General features: G+C 42.9%; 1 protein-coding gene across 1 annotated transcript in view; it reads left to right on the top strand.

Annotated features, from left to right (window-relative positions):
* The first annotated feature begins 6,479 nt into the window (after positions 1-6,479).
* The window catches only part of enpp1 (ectonucleotide pyrophosphatase/phosphodiesterase 1), a 51,551-nt gene continuing 39,638 nt past the window's right edge, over positions 6,480-18,392 (top strand). The window contains exon 1 of the mRNA XM_021611574.3: positions 6,480-7,114. Within this exon, the coding sequence (XP_021467249.3) occupies positions 6,977-7,114 (138 nt within the window). The 5' untranslated portion in view covers positions 6,480-6,976. The remainder of the gene's footprint in view (positions 7,115-18,392) is intronic.

Below are 18,392 nucleotides of genomic sequence, written 5' to 3'. Positions count from 1 at the left end.
CAGACAGACAGACAGACAGACAAACTGACAAACACACAGGCCTATGTTCAGACAGACAGACAGACAGACAGATAGAGGGTAAACTGTGAGACAGACAGACATGACACACACACAGACAGGGTAAACTGTGAGACAGACAGACTGACAGACACCAGACAGATGAACAGACAGATGGACAGGCAATCAGATAGGCAGGCAGGGGGTTAAACTGTGTGAGACGCAGCTGTAGTGCTAAAGATGTGTGGAGTGCTTCATCAATGTGTGTCAGACATGTGTCAGGCAGCTGTTCTGAGCTTACTCTAGCTGTCAGTCACTAATAACCATCAATATTACAATAAAGTCAAGTATATCACAGATTGAAATGGCCATTGAACAGCAGGACATCTTGCACATTGTGCCTTTATAAGGTGTGCCTTTAAATTGACAGTTATATTCAACGACCTTGTACGGAACCTGCTTTTCCTCCGTCCAAATGTGATGAATGAAGGCTATGATATTTCCACGTTGTGTTCACCATTTAAAAAGCATAAAGGCCTTCCCATAGCATGTCCATGGTAGTGTGCCTGGTTTAACCTCTGAATATGACCTTTGACCTCTCACACATTGAAAAGCCTTGTAGCAGGAGAGATGTGGCACAAATATCCAACATTAGAGCGATTCCACAAGAGATTGGTCCAAAGATATTTATGGTGCTTTGGATCTTCCTGAAATGAAATCCTTAGGAAGGTATTTTTCGGGGAAGGATGTTTGTTTTGTATACAAAATGAGAGCATCCTCACCGATTGCATCACTGCTTGGTATGGCAACTGCTCGGCATCAAATTGAAAGAGAAGAAAATGCTTCTGTTGAATTTGTATGTGTTGTTCTTTGTTTCCTACAGACTACAGTGAAGACGTGAGCCGTATCCTTAAAAAAAGACACTGAGATACACAAAATCTTACACAAGTGAAAGCAAAAAAGCAGTGACATAACACATATGTCCAAAACAATTAGACTTGTATACTGCATGGTGTATCCTTATGGCTCTGTCAGGCAGACCTATACACAGAACACACCACAATGCTTAAATGAAGCGAATAACAGGTTTTTTGTTTTGTGACCCTTAACAAATGCACTGATTGGAATGGAGTGATCTGCAGAAATCATGCAGACTGTGCTCCATGATTGGGAGAATCCGAGAGGATGAGAGAGAGAGAGAGAGAGAGAGAGAAATACAGACAGAGCGACAGAGAGAGGCAGAGAGAGAGGGGGAGGCAGGAAAGAGAGAGAGAAAGAGAGGGAGAGGAGGTAGAGAGAGGGGGAGGATAACCAGGGGCGAACACATTACTCATAGTGAGAGAGGAGGGGGTGATGTGGGCTATATGATCAAATCCTTCCAAACCCAGAGCTGAAAAATAGAAGTGAGCTCTCTCCCTTCTCCTTTTTCAGCCCCAGCCTAGCTGCCTCCACAACTTTAAAAACCCTGGCACAGCCACCATGGATGAGCGGCTTCAAACAAGACCCTCCAGCATTGTACTATGTTTGTGTAGTGACAGTTGGAGGGCCCACTCTGTATGTTCACAACATTGTTAACGAGAACAATGCTACCAGCGGTCTCTTTCATACACACAAATGGAGCCAATCAAGTTTCTAGTTATCTAAGGCTGTCCTTCTCCAGGACATAAATACTGTGAGCAACCAGGTTGGCTTAGCTTGTCAATCAACCACTCATTTGTTCAGATAGTCTTGATGGCTGATGTACAGTACATGACATCTGGGACGGATATTGCTGAGACGAAGGACGATTTCAATATGGCAACGTTTTGAGGAGCATGTCGAACATCCAATGAATAATTCACCCGAGCATTACATTTTTACCTCGTTTTTATAAGTGGCCTACGTTCTCTCCAAGGGAAGACGAGAGTCGTGCTCATAACTGTCAGCTGATGAATTCTTAAACTAAAGAACGACTCCCACCACTTCATATTACATTATTCAAGTGTCATTGTTCGCCTGGGACGGAGCTGGAGAAGCCACTTGACGTCCCCTCAAGTACCACTGAGGCGGATTGATTTTTCAAACACGGTGATGACACGCGGTGCAGCTAAGCTAATAAACCCCAAAGCCTCAACAGCAACAGCCTTTGGAAAAGTTAGGGCATTCTGACGTTATTAGCATTACCCATGAATCCCTGTGAGATTAGCAGTAAGAGACCAGGGGAAGTTATGCTGTCACTTGTTGGACATCTAATTCTGCTCCTGGGCATAAATGCCTGATGGATCTAACTGGTATGTTTCGGCCTTAGTCAATATGAGTCCCAAATGGCACCCTATTCCATAGGGCCCTGGTCAAAAGTAGTGCACGCAATATGGGCATGGTAAACACATTTAAATCCAGGTGTAAACGCATGATGTGTTCGGAATTCCATTATCAGAACTCCATGATCAGAATACAAACAATGCATTAATTGTCAAGTGTAGACACAGCCATTGAGCCATTATGTCAAAACAACTATCTCAAACACAGAGGCCTCCAGTGAACTAGACCGGGCTTACTTTCCGTGACTCAAGGACATAAGAAAACACATCTATCTACCTGACAGAAAGGCAGCCCAATTCTGAAATGTGTTTCACTAATTGGATTTTTGACCAATCAGATCTGCTCTGAAGAAAATCTGACGTGAAAAGATCTGTTAAGAAATCATATGGTAAGTAAAGATCGCAATTAATGGTGAAAATACTGCAATTTTATTTTTCTAAATCGTGCAACCCTATCAAATAAAAAACTCTTAAGTATGCCTTGACCCCTGAGGGAAAGAGAGGGAGAGAAGCAGAGAGAGAACACATGGTAGATTCATACTGTATATTAATATAGTATATACTGTAGGGAATAGGGTGCCATTTGGGGCATAACCATTGAACCCAGATAGCAATTGAATTGTACTTATAGACCTTACCCATCACCATCAAATTGACAATATAGGCCTTTTCAAGAGCAAAATGTGAGAGAAGATTCTAAGAACAAGGGAGAATGTGCGATGGAGACAATAAGTGCTGAATGTGAGGGTCACAGATAAGGTCATATTCTAATGGCCAGCTGGGTTGAGGACAGCTGTAGGCTCTCTGCTGAGACACACTGCTGCGGCAAAACTAGTTCACTGAGCATAGGACACTGCACATCACTCACTCACAGTAAATAAACACACACACAAACAGAGAAAGAAAGATAAACACGCAGCACTAGAAACAGTAAGTCCCAGGCATGTTGTAAATCCTGAGTGTCACACAAGGGAGAGGTCAGAGGTCGCGTGTTCTTGCCCCAGTGCTGGCAATGTGATCGCCATCATGACATCATGATCACTACGTTTCTCAGAGGGACAGTGGAACACCCTAACCTCAACCCCAAATGCTGTAAAAACATACAATGTACAATGCTATGGAAAACGTGTTTGAAATAAATAAATATGCCGTCGCGGGAAAAATTGCTGTAAAATTAGGTGCTGTCCATTGTCAAAGTCAAGCCTCAGCCATTATGACTCTAGTAATGACAGTTACAACACTACCACCTTGTGGGTGTAGATGGGAGTTAACACTGTGTATTTGAACGGCTTCCACCTGAATACAGTAAATAGGCCTAGCCCTGGAGACCGTGAATCATTTCCTAGACAATTAAGGAAGACTCAACCCACTATAATTGCTTTGCATATGGCTACACTGCAAGAGAGGATGTTTTAATGGCCTAAATTCGTTCATGGTGGTAAAAAACTTTGAATGTTTTGGTAGCTACCTTTATTGAGGGGTAGTACATATGACAGTCATTCACTGAGTCGGTGGTTAAATGAGGCCTCACCTCACTTTAGAATTTACAACGTATACCTCGATGGTATGGCCATGAACTATGATGACATAGTAGTAACCAGTGCTTAATTTGAGCCGGATCCTGGCACCTCTCCGTTTTGGACTGTTTTGTTCCGAGCCTATTTGGTCGGATCCAGTAACTTTCGTGGCATGAAAATCAATGTTTTTGCAATGTAACAATTCTAATAAAATCAATCAAAGTTCAATTCGAGTTGCCTCTTCATTAATTATCCTGTCCCCCACAAAAAAAAACGTAATGTCAAAAAGTAGATTTTCAGCACGGGGCTAATATTCTCAGAGTTGTTTTGGGTTCGGTCGGTTTTATGGTTTGCGCAACATTGTAACCTCTGTTTGAAACCAACGCTTGGCCGCGGCTGTGTAAGAAGAGCGCCAGTATCTCTCACATAACGAGAATGACATTCACTTTTTATAATATCTCTCCCTCTTTTCTCTGATATACATGAGCCTGCAACTCTCATCTATCCAGTGTTGCACATCATCATTTATTTCCATATGGAATCATACCCGCACGAAGGGTTCTGAAGGAACTGCAGCACCCCTGATCAATTGAAATACATTTGTCAAAGTTATAGAATGACTGCAGTCTCTTCAGAAATAAATGAAATCGCACACATTGCAGTTGTTGCCTGTTTTGCATGTTATTTTGGCATAAATACGTGTCACATATCAGTTTGCAAACAATGTAAAAAATATATTTGAGTTAATAAAGCCGCATACAAACATAGTCTCTTTTTTGCTTTCTTGAGTAAGGCAGCTCCAAAATACAGGTGTTTAAGCCTAGCTCAGTGCTTCTGTCGGTGGTGGGGCAACCAGTGGAAAATACAGAGCGTAGGGGTTGGTAATGTTCTCTAGTTGCGCCGTGATTGGCTCAGTGATCTGTCACTCATGGGGACACTACGTCAGTAGTGCAAAATCTACAGGGGAGAGCTCAAAAATTCAAACCCCTTGGGTGTTGCCATAGATTTACATTAGAAGTGCCCATCTAAGAAGGCTCAAGGTAAATGGCCACAGATAACATTTCAAATCATGTTAAATCTACTGTAGCTTTGATTGGACTGACATGTCAACATAATACTGTCAAAATCTTAGCTAGCTAGACAAGCATTCATCATTGTGAATCAAGTTGACAATCTACTGGCAAATTATTTTCAAACCTTGTCATATAAAGAAATTATAGATTAAATGTTTCGGTGCTCATCGGCCATTGGACAAACATTACACAACAAGTTGGAAATCTCAAATTCAACGAGTGGTTTGGAAGGAATCAGTGGCTAACTGCAAGCATTGCAAAGCAATTCAATGGAGATGATGTGTGGGCCAAGTCTGGGTTTAAGGGTCTATTTTCCAAGCTTAAATGGAAAAATATTCACATGCAACACCATGGGCCAGAAAAGGTTGAATACATTGGCCATACTGTCAATCCAGCATGACTCCATGTTCAAGACAACTGAGAACTTGAGTTTGAGTTTGCACATTAATCAACGTTTCAGTAAAAGTGCCGGTTTTAGCCAGCCGGCTCATTTTCAACCACAGTCCCTGGGCAGGTTATTAAAAACAATTACAATATAGACAATAGCAACATAGGACAAGCAAGACATAGCATACAGACAGAGCAACATAGGACAAGCAAGATGTAGCATACAGACAGAGCAACATAGGACAAGCAAGACGTGGCATACAGACAGAACAACATAGGACAAGCAAGACGTAGCATACAGACAGAGCAACATAGGACAAGCAAGACGTAGCATACAGACAGAACAACATAGAACAAAAAGCAGCAAGACAAAATTCATGAACTGTTTCGCTGCCAGACAAGGCTCTGCTGATATCCAGGTGTAGCAATGATAAGGATTCACTCCATGGTTCTGAAAATAAATCTCTGCTGTTGAGACAGCTTTATGTAGGTCCTAACAGTTTGTGGGCACCGTTATAGTGCAATTAATGTATTGTTTAGTGTCGTGTTGTGGCTTTGCTAAAATGCATTTAAAAAAAGTTGAGTTTGTCCCACTAAGATGTACATGCTAATATCGCCATTGATTGTTTTACAAGAGGGAGAGAGCGAAATAGGCTTTGGCACGAGCGCATCTGCCAGCCAGGAGTGAGCTGCGCGAGTCATTTTTAGGACTATAATTTCCTCCTCATATTGTAGCCTACAATGTCTCCACCTAGGCCTAGGCTATATATGGATTCAAGACAAGGCCGTTTTATTGATCTCAGCTGGTCGTTTTGTGCGGTATTTTAAAAAGATGCTGCCAGAGTCTCCAGTCATGTAAAATGACATAGAATTGCACGAAATGTGTTTATAAAAGGCAAACATTTTTCCGGATAATAGACTACAACAATGTTTTCTCGTGTGTAACTTATGTAAGTGCTTTTATTCTACTGCTCTATGTCACAACGCAAATGCGATGATATGCATGCAATGCCTTCTGGTACCTCAGAACTCCCCAGGTCAGCCAACTCTCGCGCTCACTTTTTGTTCCGGCACCTCCCAATCTACAAATTAAGCACTCGTATTAGCCATAGTCTTGAAGGTTATGAGGTTGGCGGTTGCAAGCTTCATGATCACCAAAAGGTGGCGGCAGTGATGCATTATCTGAACTTGTAGAATGTTTCCTTGAGCGATGTTGAGTTGTGTAGCCTAAACAGTATACCACCTTCAAACTGAAGTTTAGCTGTCTTTATACATGTCCGAGGTAGTCTATTGTAATAATTACAGTGAGTAGTTATTGTACATAAAGCGAATGTTGGCTAATTACAAATATCCTCTCAACATAATTACAAACGTCCAACTCTAGCTCTCCATACCTATTGTGGCGTCTATTTTCGATGTTTCCTCTGCCATTCGTGAGGGTGGTGTGGCAGTACTTGGTCGCGGTAGTCTTGTAATTGACTTTTTAATGGTACTACTCCAATACTGTACTTCACCCTGACTCAGCTGGCTGCACATATTGTATAAGGATTAGGCTACAACGCTAACTTCGAGACGTCAACACTAAAAGAAGGCGGTTCTTCATTGAGCCCTACAAAATCCAAAGGCAAAAGAGACCAGACTATTTTCTCTCAAGTCTGCAAAAACTTTCTGTAACAAACCCCCGGGAAAAACTTTCTCCAGAATGGAAATATCCAAAGCAGATGACCTTTCGTCTGAGCAGGCTGCCAATTTACTAGGTTCACCTGGTCGAGACAATCAGATGAGACAGAGTGGACAGGTCCACAAAAAGAGGTCGAAGAACCGCATGGTCATCGTTGCGGTGAGTGGAATTACTGTAACTTTTCGGGCTGGGTAGGCTATGGTAAAACTAGGATCAAGTGTACCTGTGCAGTCTGCACTCTTGGTGATGTTATATCGCATGATGATACAATGTAACCTAGCCAAACTTTAAAGCCAATTACCAGCATGCATAGCCCATATATTTCAATTCATTTTGTGTTATATTTTGGATGGCACACATTCAATGATTCGTTCATAGGCGAACAGGTGTTTATGTTATCGAATTTGATAGGCTATTGAATTACATAAAGGAGCAATGACATTGTTTACAAACAGTTGAGTAGGCTAAAACGATCTTATATTTTGGGTTCTGATTGGGTAAGACAGTTAAACTAAGCTGATGAGGTATTTTTACATTGTATTTCTTTTAAACGTTATTTTACCAGGTAAGTTGACTGAGAACATGTTTTTATTTACAGCAACAACCTAGGGAATAGTTACAGGGGAAAGAGGGTGAATGAGCCAACTGGAAGTTGTGGATGATTAGGTGGCCATGATGGTATGAGGGTTAACACCCCTACTCTTATGATTAAGTGCCATGTAATCTTAAGTGACACAGAGAGTCAGGACACCCGTTTAACGTCCCATCCAAAAGATGGCACCCTAAACAGGGCAATGTCCCATATCACTGCCCTGGGGCAATGATGTTCAATCATTAATGGCGATATAGTAGCGATCCTCCATATATGAGCCACGTTACAATTCTCACCTAGCGGATTAATCCGATTGGCACGATTCGTAGGGTGTTTGCATTTCACACCAGGGACCTGGGTTTACTTCCTTGCCCGGCTGTTTTACTACAGTGAGGCCATCAGAACGCACTACAGGACATGTGAGGGGGCCATGCTAGGTCAAAGCACAAGGACCTGCCTTCCCATTTGGAGGGGCCGTTTAGCGATCCTCACCAATTCCCACCAAGCCAGTTAACCTCTTTCGTGTGACGGGTAGGGTGTTTGCCAGCGACCTGAGTTCACTTCCCTACTTGCCTGTGCCAGCCATTGACGTTGTGGTTGTCTGAACCTGCAATTACTATATCCTTACGTTCAAGAATGTCTCAGTAGCCTACGTGCGCTACTTACAGCGCAATGTCTCAACAATCAGCTTGCGTGCACTTGGGCAATGTGTCCTGTCAGACATGAGTCAACTCTCTTCAGGAATCATTCTGCAAACGTCGGTTTAGAGTTGTGAAATATTACAACAGATGGCAATATTAGAGCTTGTTGCCATACAGACTGGTCTCATAGACTAGACATAACATAGTAAACGTAATGCCGGGACACTCAACTTAGTATATATATGTTACATTTGGTATGGTTGCATAAGATTACTTAAGGCAAAAACATAAGGAGGGGTGGTTGGTCTGAGTGGATGGGCAGGTGTATAACATGAATGCCTAGCAACTGTTAGTGTTCAAAAACTGGAGAGTTGAGACCAAATCACGGACGCTGGACAGAGTGGATTTCAGTTGTAACAAAAGACAGTTTTAATGAGTCAGAGATATCTTGTCCCGCAGTTTTACGTGCACGGACCTAGTTCACATAACTCGGCAAGGAGCCAGGTGAAAAAGAGACCTTATACTACGGTTACATTCATTTTTATACATAGAATAAAGTAGGTGGAGTCTTGTCGTTTCGGTCTTCTTGACTGGTCGGAGGGTTGGAGGCGGGCCTTGCTCTAGCCAGAGCGGGCCCCATTGGTGCACAGCAAAAGTTCTTTGCTCTTGGGACCGGCCAGTTAGAGGGAGATGAGATGTGTGTTTATATAAGGAAGAGGGGGTCAGTCTTATGGCTGGGTGTATGTGTTCTTACTACGGAATGTCTTTGTTTATATGAGCTATGTGTATGAATACTTATATAACAAATCCCTCTCTTCACGTCTATTAGACGTGAAAACTATAGCAGAAAGGTGGCGGTTGCAATCGTGGGTATACATAAGGTGGTGCTCCTAACCTTGTCTGGTTTGCATGGTGGGTCTGTAGGTGTAGTGCTACGTTTGGGACGGGAGTGATTGGAGGGAGTGATATCAGGAAAGGAGTTAGGGACATGTGTAGGGGTTGGTGTATGTGATGTGGCAGGGTGAAATAGTTGTTCAATTAACCATGTGAAAGTCCTCGGGTTACTCCAAATATCAGTAGGAATATCACAAATAAGGGACCAGATATCCCCAGCCTCACCCAGAGAGGGAGAAATTTCCCTCTAACTGGGCGAGGTTCCCTTCTCAGGGGAGGCAGAGTTTGATGCCGCATCACCTGAGGAAGGAGTGTCTTCATTTGGAATCGAATTTAGGCCGCTCAAATCAGCTCTGACTTCAGTCAGTGTTCTAGAAGGAATTGGGGCTGGGGTGCAATGTGTAAGGCGGTGCCAAGGTGTGCCTGATTTACCTTTGACCTGGACTGAGTGTGAAGTAACCTCCTTCACTTCGTACGGTCCAGTCCACCTGGGTTCCAGCCACTTTCTCTTGTGGACTGTAACCCTCACCCCGTCACCAACCTTTACCTTCAGTAGTGGCGTGTCCCCCGGCAGCTCCCCCTCCTGGACCTTGTGAACCTGGGTAGAGAGTGCTGCAGAGAGAACCGTCAGTTTTTTCACATAATTAGACATTACAATTTGTTGTACATCAAGGGCGGGCATATGACCTCCCTCCCTTGGTGGACCATGCATGACTCTACCAGTCATTATCCCATGAGGCACATACTTTAGCTATCTTAGCTTTTGCTTTTGGTTTGACGTTCCACCAGATTTTGGGATTGGGGCCTGTACACAGATCCAAATCTGTGGGTTATGCCAAATCTTTCTTCCACCTGTCTCAGGTGTTTGTTAAATGTAAGCCATTTGTCAAATTTGATTTGTCTTGGGATGCCATACCTGGGTATTAGTTTGGTTTGTAGCCACTCAAAGACTGACCTAGCATCCTCCCCTTTTGTTATTATTGCCTCTACCCATTTGGAGAACCTATCTACTATGACTAGGAGATAGAGTTTGCCTTTAGATACATTTTCGGGGCCCATGTCGGTGTAGTCTATACTAATATCCTGAAAACATGCATTAGGTATTACGTATGAGCCCATTGGTGTTTGATATGGTTTCTTTGGGTTGTGTCTGTCACAACCATTGCATTCGTCACAAAATAAATCATCGTCATAAAATAAGTCAGTCATATTTTTTATGTGAGGGTGCCACCAGATGTGCGAGGCCTTTTTGGAGGGTCTTTAGTTTGCCTTCGTGTGTGGGGCCATGTGTTTCTCATAAAAGTTCTGGGTCCATCAGTGTGGCCTGCTTCATGGGCATGGGCTGAGTCTGTATAGATATTCAGTCTTTCCTTTTCCTCTGATGAGGACCTGCGTCAATCCGATGATTTCAGCTAATTTGGCCGATGCTGGTTGAGGGATGATGGCTGATTGAAGGGTGACATCACGAGGTGAGCTGTTTTTTCAATAGCTTTTGCTACTGCAGCAACGTATCTGGAGCATGTTGACTGTCCTACCTCAATGTGGTCAAGTTTGAAGAGTAGTACATCAAGACCCTTCTCTCCCCCTCTTGTTTCTGGAATAGGACGGATGAGGTGAATCCTTCCCTTTCAGAAACATCCAAATGGAACCTGTTCTTGTAGTCAGGTGCAGTCAGAGCTGCTGCCGCTGATAGATCTGTTTTCAGGAGTGCTATGGCTGTTGATGCTTCAGCCGTCCAGGCCAGGGGTGCATGGAGGTTCCTTGATCGTAGGATGACCGGTGCTGCCACCCCCTCTGGGCCACACCCAATGGTACAACACCTGATAGGAGGGGTCAGGTGCATCATGTCTTCGTCCCAGTCTGCAGTGTAGAGGCAGTCATCAGTTTCTGTTGCATTGAGTGTGCAATGGATCTCAGCTTGGGGAGTCTTATATGGGTGCAGAGTGTAGATTTGAGCTTTCAGTTGGTTGAACTTAAACTGGATGTGAGGGGTGGCAGGCCCTGTGGGTAGGCATTTTAGCCAGTACACTTCTTGGGCTTCAGACAGTGTGGTCATCGGCAGGAGTGGCATCCTCATCATTCTTACTGGGTGATCAGGTGTTGAAGTGGGAGGGTTGGTTGTAATCTTGCTGCTCCTGCTGCATGTGGCTAGATTCTGGGTGGTTGTATGCTGGCTGTTGCTGATGCATGGGTGTGGGTCCTGGTTGCTGATGTTGCAGAGGTGGGTTTCCCCCACTTCCTCTTGCTCTCCATTGCTGTTGCTGCGGGGAGAGTGGTTTCATGCAATCTCTGGCAAAATGACCGGGAATTCCGCAGTTAAAACACTGGTAGTTTCCCCCTCTGTATGGTCCAGTGTAGGGGCCTCGTTGAGCCCGTTGCCGTTGCAGGATATACCGCTGTGGGGGAGGGTAATGGGGTGGTGGGGCTGCCTGCTGTTGGATCATCTGAGAGACAGTCTGTGCCACGATCTGAGTGTTATCTGGCTGCTCCCCTTGGTCTTGAGTTTCTACTGCAATCATTTGTTTGGGTGTGATGGCTGCAGACATTTTATCTAAGTCGTCTGATAATGTGTATAATGCGTTATTTAGGTATATTCAATCCTTACTATGTGGTGTTTATTTCTATCGTTGTATGCTTAGCCCGTACTGCTGTACTGGCTGTGGCTTATCTCTTCCACCCTCACCCTCGCATACAAAGGGGGTTATCCGTATGTGACGCCCGCCACGTGTGTTTCTCCGGTATTTTATTTGAATTTGTTCAGAGATTCGTTTAGGTATTTTCTAGAAATGATTCGGCGATTTCCTTTTGGAACAATATATCAGTGAATATATGCGGTTCTATAACAGTTTTCAGAGTAATTCTAGCTCTTTAGGAAATATAGATTTGTTCAGCGAATTATTTAAATACTTTCTGTAAACCATTCGGTAAATTCCTTTATGAACTTATATCAGTAAATTCGAGCGATTCTATAGCAATTGTCAGAATAATTTTAAACTTTAGGCAATATCAACAGGAATGAAAAAAAACGAAAATCAGTATTCCAGCCCGGCTGCTGTCAATCAAAGTTGCACGGCCATTCGATACTAAGGTGGCTTTGTCTATCAGCACGTGTGCCTAATAGCCCAGTTACGTATCCCAACCTACTCCGCGACAAACGTTTATTTCAATTTAATTTCCCCCATCTCCAAATCATGGAATGTCAACTCTGGTTCATATTATGTTTATTGTTTGATGTGCAATAGCCACCTCATTCCCGATCTCTGTCTTGTGGAACGCCAAACTTACATATCCTGTATCTACTCGACTACACCTCTTACAAAACCTATTAAATAATACACAGCTTTTTTAATAGGGCATTTTTCATGCAGATTCATTCAATCCAACCACACCTCCACAAGACCTATTCGATGTTATATGTATCAACAGGAGATTTTACTTGCAGATCCGGTTCATCCATAATTCAACTATAACCACACCTCCACAAGACCTTATTCGATAGTACAGAACGTATCAAAATAGGACATTTTTACTTGCAGATTCGGTTCATCTATAATTCAACTATAACCACACCTCCACAAGACCTTATTCGATAGTACAGAACGTATCAAAATAGGACATTTTTACTTGCAGATTCGGTTCATCTATCATTCATTCATTCGTATGAAATTCTCATTGAATTTCCAACATCCATAATTGTGTCCTTTACGTGTTAAAACACAGCCACTATTTAACGTCACCTCTATACACAACCCAATACATATATAATTAGGACAGTTTTCTATGCAGATTTCAGAACAAATAGGGTCCCTGGAGGAATTTAACACATTGGTCAATCACAATTCACACATTCCTATTAAAATAACTGAGTATAGGCCCATTAATAAGAATATATATATATATATTTTTTTTTACAAAACAAGATATCTTTAATCAATGTCTTAGGTTCTTATGTAAACACAACCCAAATCCTAACCTTAACCCCTAGAGCTAGCTAACATTAGCCACCTAGCTAGCATTAGCCACAACAAATTGGAATGTGTAACTGTATCATACATTTGCAAATTCATAACATTTGTAATGTACATTTTGCAAATTTTGAACATAAATGTACATTTTGCAAATTCGTAACATGTCATACGAAAGGGATGATCGACATCCGCAAATGAATACATATCATACGATACCAGTCAAAGGTTTGGTCATTCCAGGGTTTTTCTTTATTTGTACTATTTTCTACATTGTAGAATAATAGTGAAGACATCACAACTGTGAAATAACACACATGGAATCATGTCGTAGCCAAAAAAGTGTTAACAAATCAAAATATATTTTATGTTTGAAATTCTTCAAAGTAGCCACCCTTTGCCTTGATGACAGCTTTGCACACTTGGCATTCTCTCAACTAGCTTCATGCTTTCCCAACAGTCTTGAAGGAGTTCCCACATATGCTGAGCACTTTTTGGCTGCTTTTATTTCATTCTGTGGTCCAACTCATCCCAAACCATCTCAATTGGGTTGAGGTCAGGTGATTGTGGAGGCCTGGCCATCTGATGCAGCACTCCATCACTCTCCTTCTTGGTCAAATGGCCCTTACACAGCCTGGAGGTGTGTTGAGTAGGGATGTACAATATATCGGTTAACATATCGGAATCGGCCAATATTAGCTAAAAATGCCAACATCGGTATCAGCCCGATGTCTAGTTTAACGCTGATGTTAAAATATCGATGTCAAAGCTGCCATGCATACATATATATGACGTAATGACACCATGTAAAATGTTGCCCTACACGTGCAATACAGCATCCCTAAACTAGCCAACAATATCTGGTGTGTGGATTCCAAGATAATGGAATTCATTTCCCTTGACAATCAACCGTTCTCTGTCGTGGGTGATGTTGGCTTTCGCCGACTGGTCGAGCACCGGTACACACTATCAAGTGCGCTATTTTTCAGATGTTGCCCTACCAGAGTTACACAGTAATAGCGTCACTGCTATTAGCTTCACGACATACATACTATGGAACTCCGTTTGGGTCTTTGCGTGTCGTAATAGCGTCACTGCTATTAGCTTCACAACATACATACTGTGGAACGCCGTTTGGGTCTCAAAACATGTGTAGTAGCATTGTCAAAGCTGTACAAAGAAGTCTGTAAACACCAGCCACGAACAATGTGTTTTCAATACCGCATTGGTAATAAAGTTAATATTTGTTCGACCTCAACTTCAGGGGTAGCTAGCGTTAGCTTGGTACCAAGCTAGCACCAATACAACCAGCGTGAAAACAATGACCAGTAGAAACTGCAGTCATTTTCATTATTCTTAGCAATGATTTAGGAATCCTTGTAAGTATTGTTGTTCGCCTATTGAAATTAAACTTTAGTTCATGAAAATAAACTCACACTGTCAACTGCGTTTATTTTCAGCAAACTTAACATGTGTAAATATTTGTAAATATTTGTATGAACATAACAAGATTCAGCAACTGAAACAAACTGAACAAGTTCCACAGACATGTGACTAACAGAAATTGAATAATGTGTCCCTGAACAAAGGGAGGGTCAAAATCAAAAGTAACAGTCCGTATCTGGTGTGGCCACCAGCTGCATTAAGTACTGCAGTGCATCTCCTCCTCATAGACTGCACCAGATTTGCCAGTTCTTGCTGTGAGATGTTACCCCACTCTTCCATCATGGCACCTGCAAGTTCCTGGACATTTCTGGGGGGAATGGCCCTAGCCCTCTGCGCCAACAGGTCCCAGACGTGCTCAATGAGATTGAGATCCGGGTTCTTCGCTGGCCATGGCAGAACAGACATTCCTGTCTTGCAGGAAATCACACACACAACGAGCAGTATGGCTGGTGGCATTGTCATACTGGAGGGTCATGTCAGGATGAGCTTGCAGGAAGGGTACCACATGAGGGAGGAAGATATCTTCCCTGTAACGCACAGCTTTGAGATTGCCTGCAATGACAACAAGCTCAGTCCGATGATGCTGTGACACACCGCCCCAGACCATGACAGATCCACACTGATCCTCAACACTGGAGCCTTCAAGGGTGCGTGCTCAGTCCCCTCCTGTACTCCCTGTTCACCCACGACTGCATGGCCAGGCACGACTCCAACACCATCAAGTTTGCAGACGGCAAAACAGTGGTAGGCCTGATCACCGACAACGACGACACAGCCTATAGGGAGGAGGTCAGAGACCTGGCCGGGTGGTGCCAGAATAATAACCTATCCCTCAACGTAACCAAGACTAAGGAGATGATTGTGGACTACAGGAAAAGGAGGACCAAGCACGCCCCCATTCTCATTGACGAGGCCGTTATGAAGAGTTATGAAGAGGGCACGACAGCCTATTCCCCCTCAGGAAACTAAAAGGATTTGGCATGGGTCCTGAGATCCTCAAAAGGTTCTACAGCTGCAACATCGAGAGCATCACTGCCTGGTACGGCAATTGCTCGGCCTCTGACTGCAAGGCACTACAGAGGGTAGTGCATACGGCCCAGTACATCACTGGGGCTAAGCTGCCTGCCATCTAGGACCTCTACACCAGGCGGTGTCAGAGGAAGGCCCAAAAAGTTGTCTAAGTCCCCAGCCACCCCCAGTCATAGACTGTTCTCTCTACTACCGCATGGCAAGTGGTACCGGAGTGCCAAGTCTAGGACAAAAAGGCTTCAACAGTTTTTACCCCCAAGCCATGTTCGTCCTGTCTCCCTGTAGCGCTGTCTTAGGCATACTTCTCTGTTTATCATGTATGCATAGTCACTTTAACTATACATACTACCTCAATTGGTCCGACCAACCAGTGCTCCCGAACATTGGCTAACTGGGCTATCTACATTGTGTCCCTCCACCCGCCAACCACTCTTTTACGCTACTGCTACTCTCTGTTCATCATATATGCATAGTCACTTTAACCATATCTACATGTACTTACTACCTCAATCAGCCTGACTAACCGGTGTCTGTATGTAGCCTCGCTACTGTATATAGGCTGTTTACTTACCTATTGTTCCTCTAATAGTTTTTTTTGCACTATTGGTCAGAACCTGTAAGTAAGCCTTTCACTGTAAGTTCTACCTGTTGTATTCGGCGCACGTGACAAATAAACTTTGATTTGATCCTCCACCTCCAAATCAATCCCGCTCCAGAGTACAGGCGTCGATGATCAAAGCGAATCCAACCATCACCCATGGTGAGACAAAACCGCGACTCGGAGGGTGAAGAGCAATTTTTGTCAGTCCTGTCTGATCCAGCGATGGTGGGTTTGTGCCCATAGGAGACTTTGCTGCCGGTGATGTCTGGGGAGGACCTGCCTTACAACAGGCCTACAAGCCCTCAGACCAGCTTCTCTCAGCTTATTGCAGACAGTCTGAGCACTGGTGGGGGGATTGTACGTTCGTGGTGTAACTTGAGCAGTTGTTGTTGCCATCCTGTACCTGTCCCGCAGGTATTGTTCGGATGTACCGATCCTGTGCAGGTGTTGTTACACGTGGTCTGCCACTGCGAGGATGATCAGCTGTTCATCCTGTCTCCCTGTAGCGCTGTCTTAGGCATCTCACAGTACAGACGTTGCAATTTTTTGCCTTGGCCACATCTGCAGTCCTCATGCCTCTTTGCAGCATGCCTAAGGCACGTTCACGCAGATGAGCAGGGTCCCTGGGCATTTTTCTTTTGGTGTTTTTCAGTCAGTAGAAAGGCCTCTTTAGTATCCTAAGTTTTCATAACTGACCTTAGTAGCCTACCGTCTGTAAGTTGTTAGTTTCTAAACGACCGTTCCACAGGTGCATGTTCATTAATTGTTTATGGTTCAGTGAACAAGTATGGGAAACAGTGTTTATAGCCTTTACAATGAAGATCTGTGAAGTTATTTGGATTTTTACAAATTATCTTTGAAAGACAGGGTCCTGAAAAAGGGACGTTTCTTTTTTTGCTGAGTTTAAATAGCTAGCCAGCTACTTAACCCTGTTGCCCAAATCCAACGTTATAAGCAACCAGCTAGCTTCATCTGGCTAGTGAGGCTCGACCGGACCGGGTTATGTATTATGTAACGCGCAGTCCCATTCAGATCCTGAATGGTCAACAAGCTTAGGACACGTCAAATAGTGTTATTTGACTCAAGGACCCAAACGGCGTTCCATAGATATCCTGGTTGAGAATGAAATTCACAATGAAACAGCACAGCAAGTAAGTGAAATAAATAGTTTTTGATTATGTTTTACTGGTAATGGGGACGTGTAAATGCCAACAAAATAATTTTTTGATCAGTGTGTGTAACCTTTTTTTTAAACTAGGCAAGTTATTAAGAACAAATTCTTATTTACAATGACTACTTCCCCGGCCAATCCCGGACAACGCTGTGCCAATTGTGCGCCGCCCTATGGGACTCCCAATCACGGCCGGATGTGATAGAGCCTGGATTCGAACCAGGGACTAGTGCACTTGCACTGAGATGCAGTGTCTTAGATCGCTGCGTCCTTGTGTGTGTTAACTATTAACAGTTAACTATTTAACTGTACTAGAATGCTTAAAAGGCCACATATTTTTTTCCAATATTGGTTAAATGACACCAATGAGAAGAAGAGACTTGCTTGGGCCAAGAAACACGAGCAATGGATGTTACACTGGTGGAAATCTGTCCATTGGTCTGATAACTCTAATGAACTTATCCTCTGCAGCAGAGGTAACTCTGGGTCTTCCTTTCCTGTGGCGGTCCTCATGAGATCCAGTTTCATTATAGCATTTGATGGTTTTTGCGACTGCACTTGAAGTAACTTTCAAAGTTCTTGAAATGTCTTAAAATAATGATGGACTGTCATTTCTCTTTGCTTATTTGAGCTGTTCTTACCATAATATGGACTCGGCCTTTTACCGAATAGAGATATCTTCTGTATACCACTCTTACCTTGTCACAACACAACTGATTGGCTCAAATGCATTAAGAAGGAAATAAATTCTATAAATGTACTTTTAACAAGACACACCTGTTAATTGAAATGCATTCCAGGTGACTAACTCATGAAACTGGTTGAGATAATGCTAAGAGTGTGCAAAGCTGTCAAGGCAAAGGGTAACTACTTTGAAGAATCTCAAATATATATATATATATATATATATATAATATATATTATATATATATATATATATATATATATATAATATATATATATATATATATATATATATATTTTTTTGTTTAACACTTTTTTTCTTACTACACAATCCCATATGTTATTTCACAGTTTTGATGTCTTCACTATTCTACAATGTAGAACAAATAATAATAAATAAAGAAAAACCCTTGA

Source organism: Oncorhynchus mykiss, chromosome 8 (genome assembly GCF_057628025.1).
Source record: "Oncorhynchus mykiss isolate SJ-2025 chromosome 8, ASM5762802v1, whole genome shotgun sequence".
In the NCBI taxonomy this organism is placed as follows: domain Eukaryota; kingdom Metazoa; phylum Chordata; class Actinopteri; order Salmoniformes; family Salmonidae; genus Oncorhynchus; species Oncorhynchus mykiss.
The sequence above is the reverse complement of the archived record's forward strand: the minus strand, read 5'-3'. Positions and strand labels throughout refer to the sequence as shown.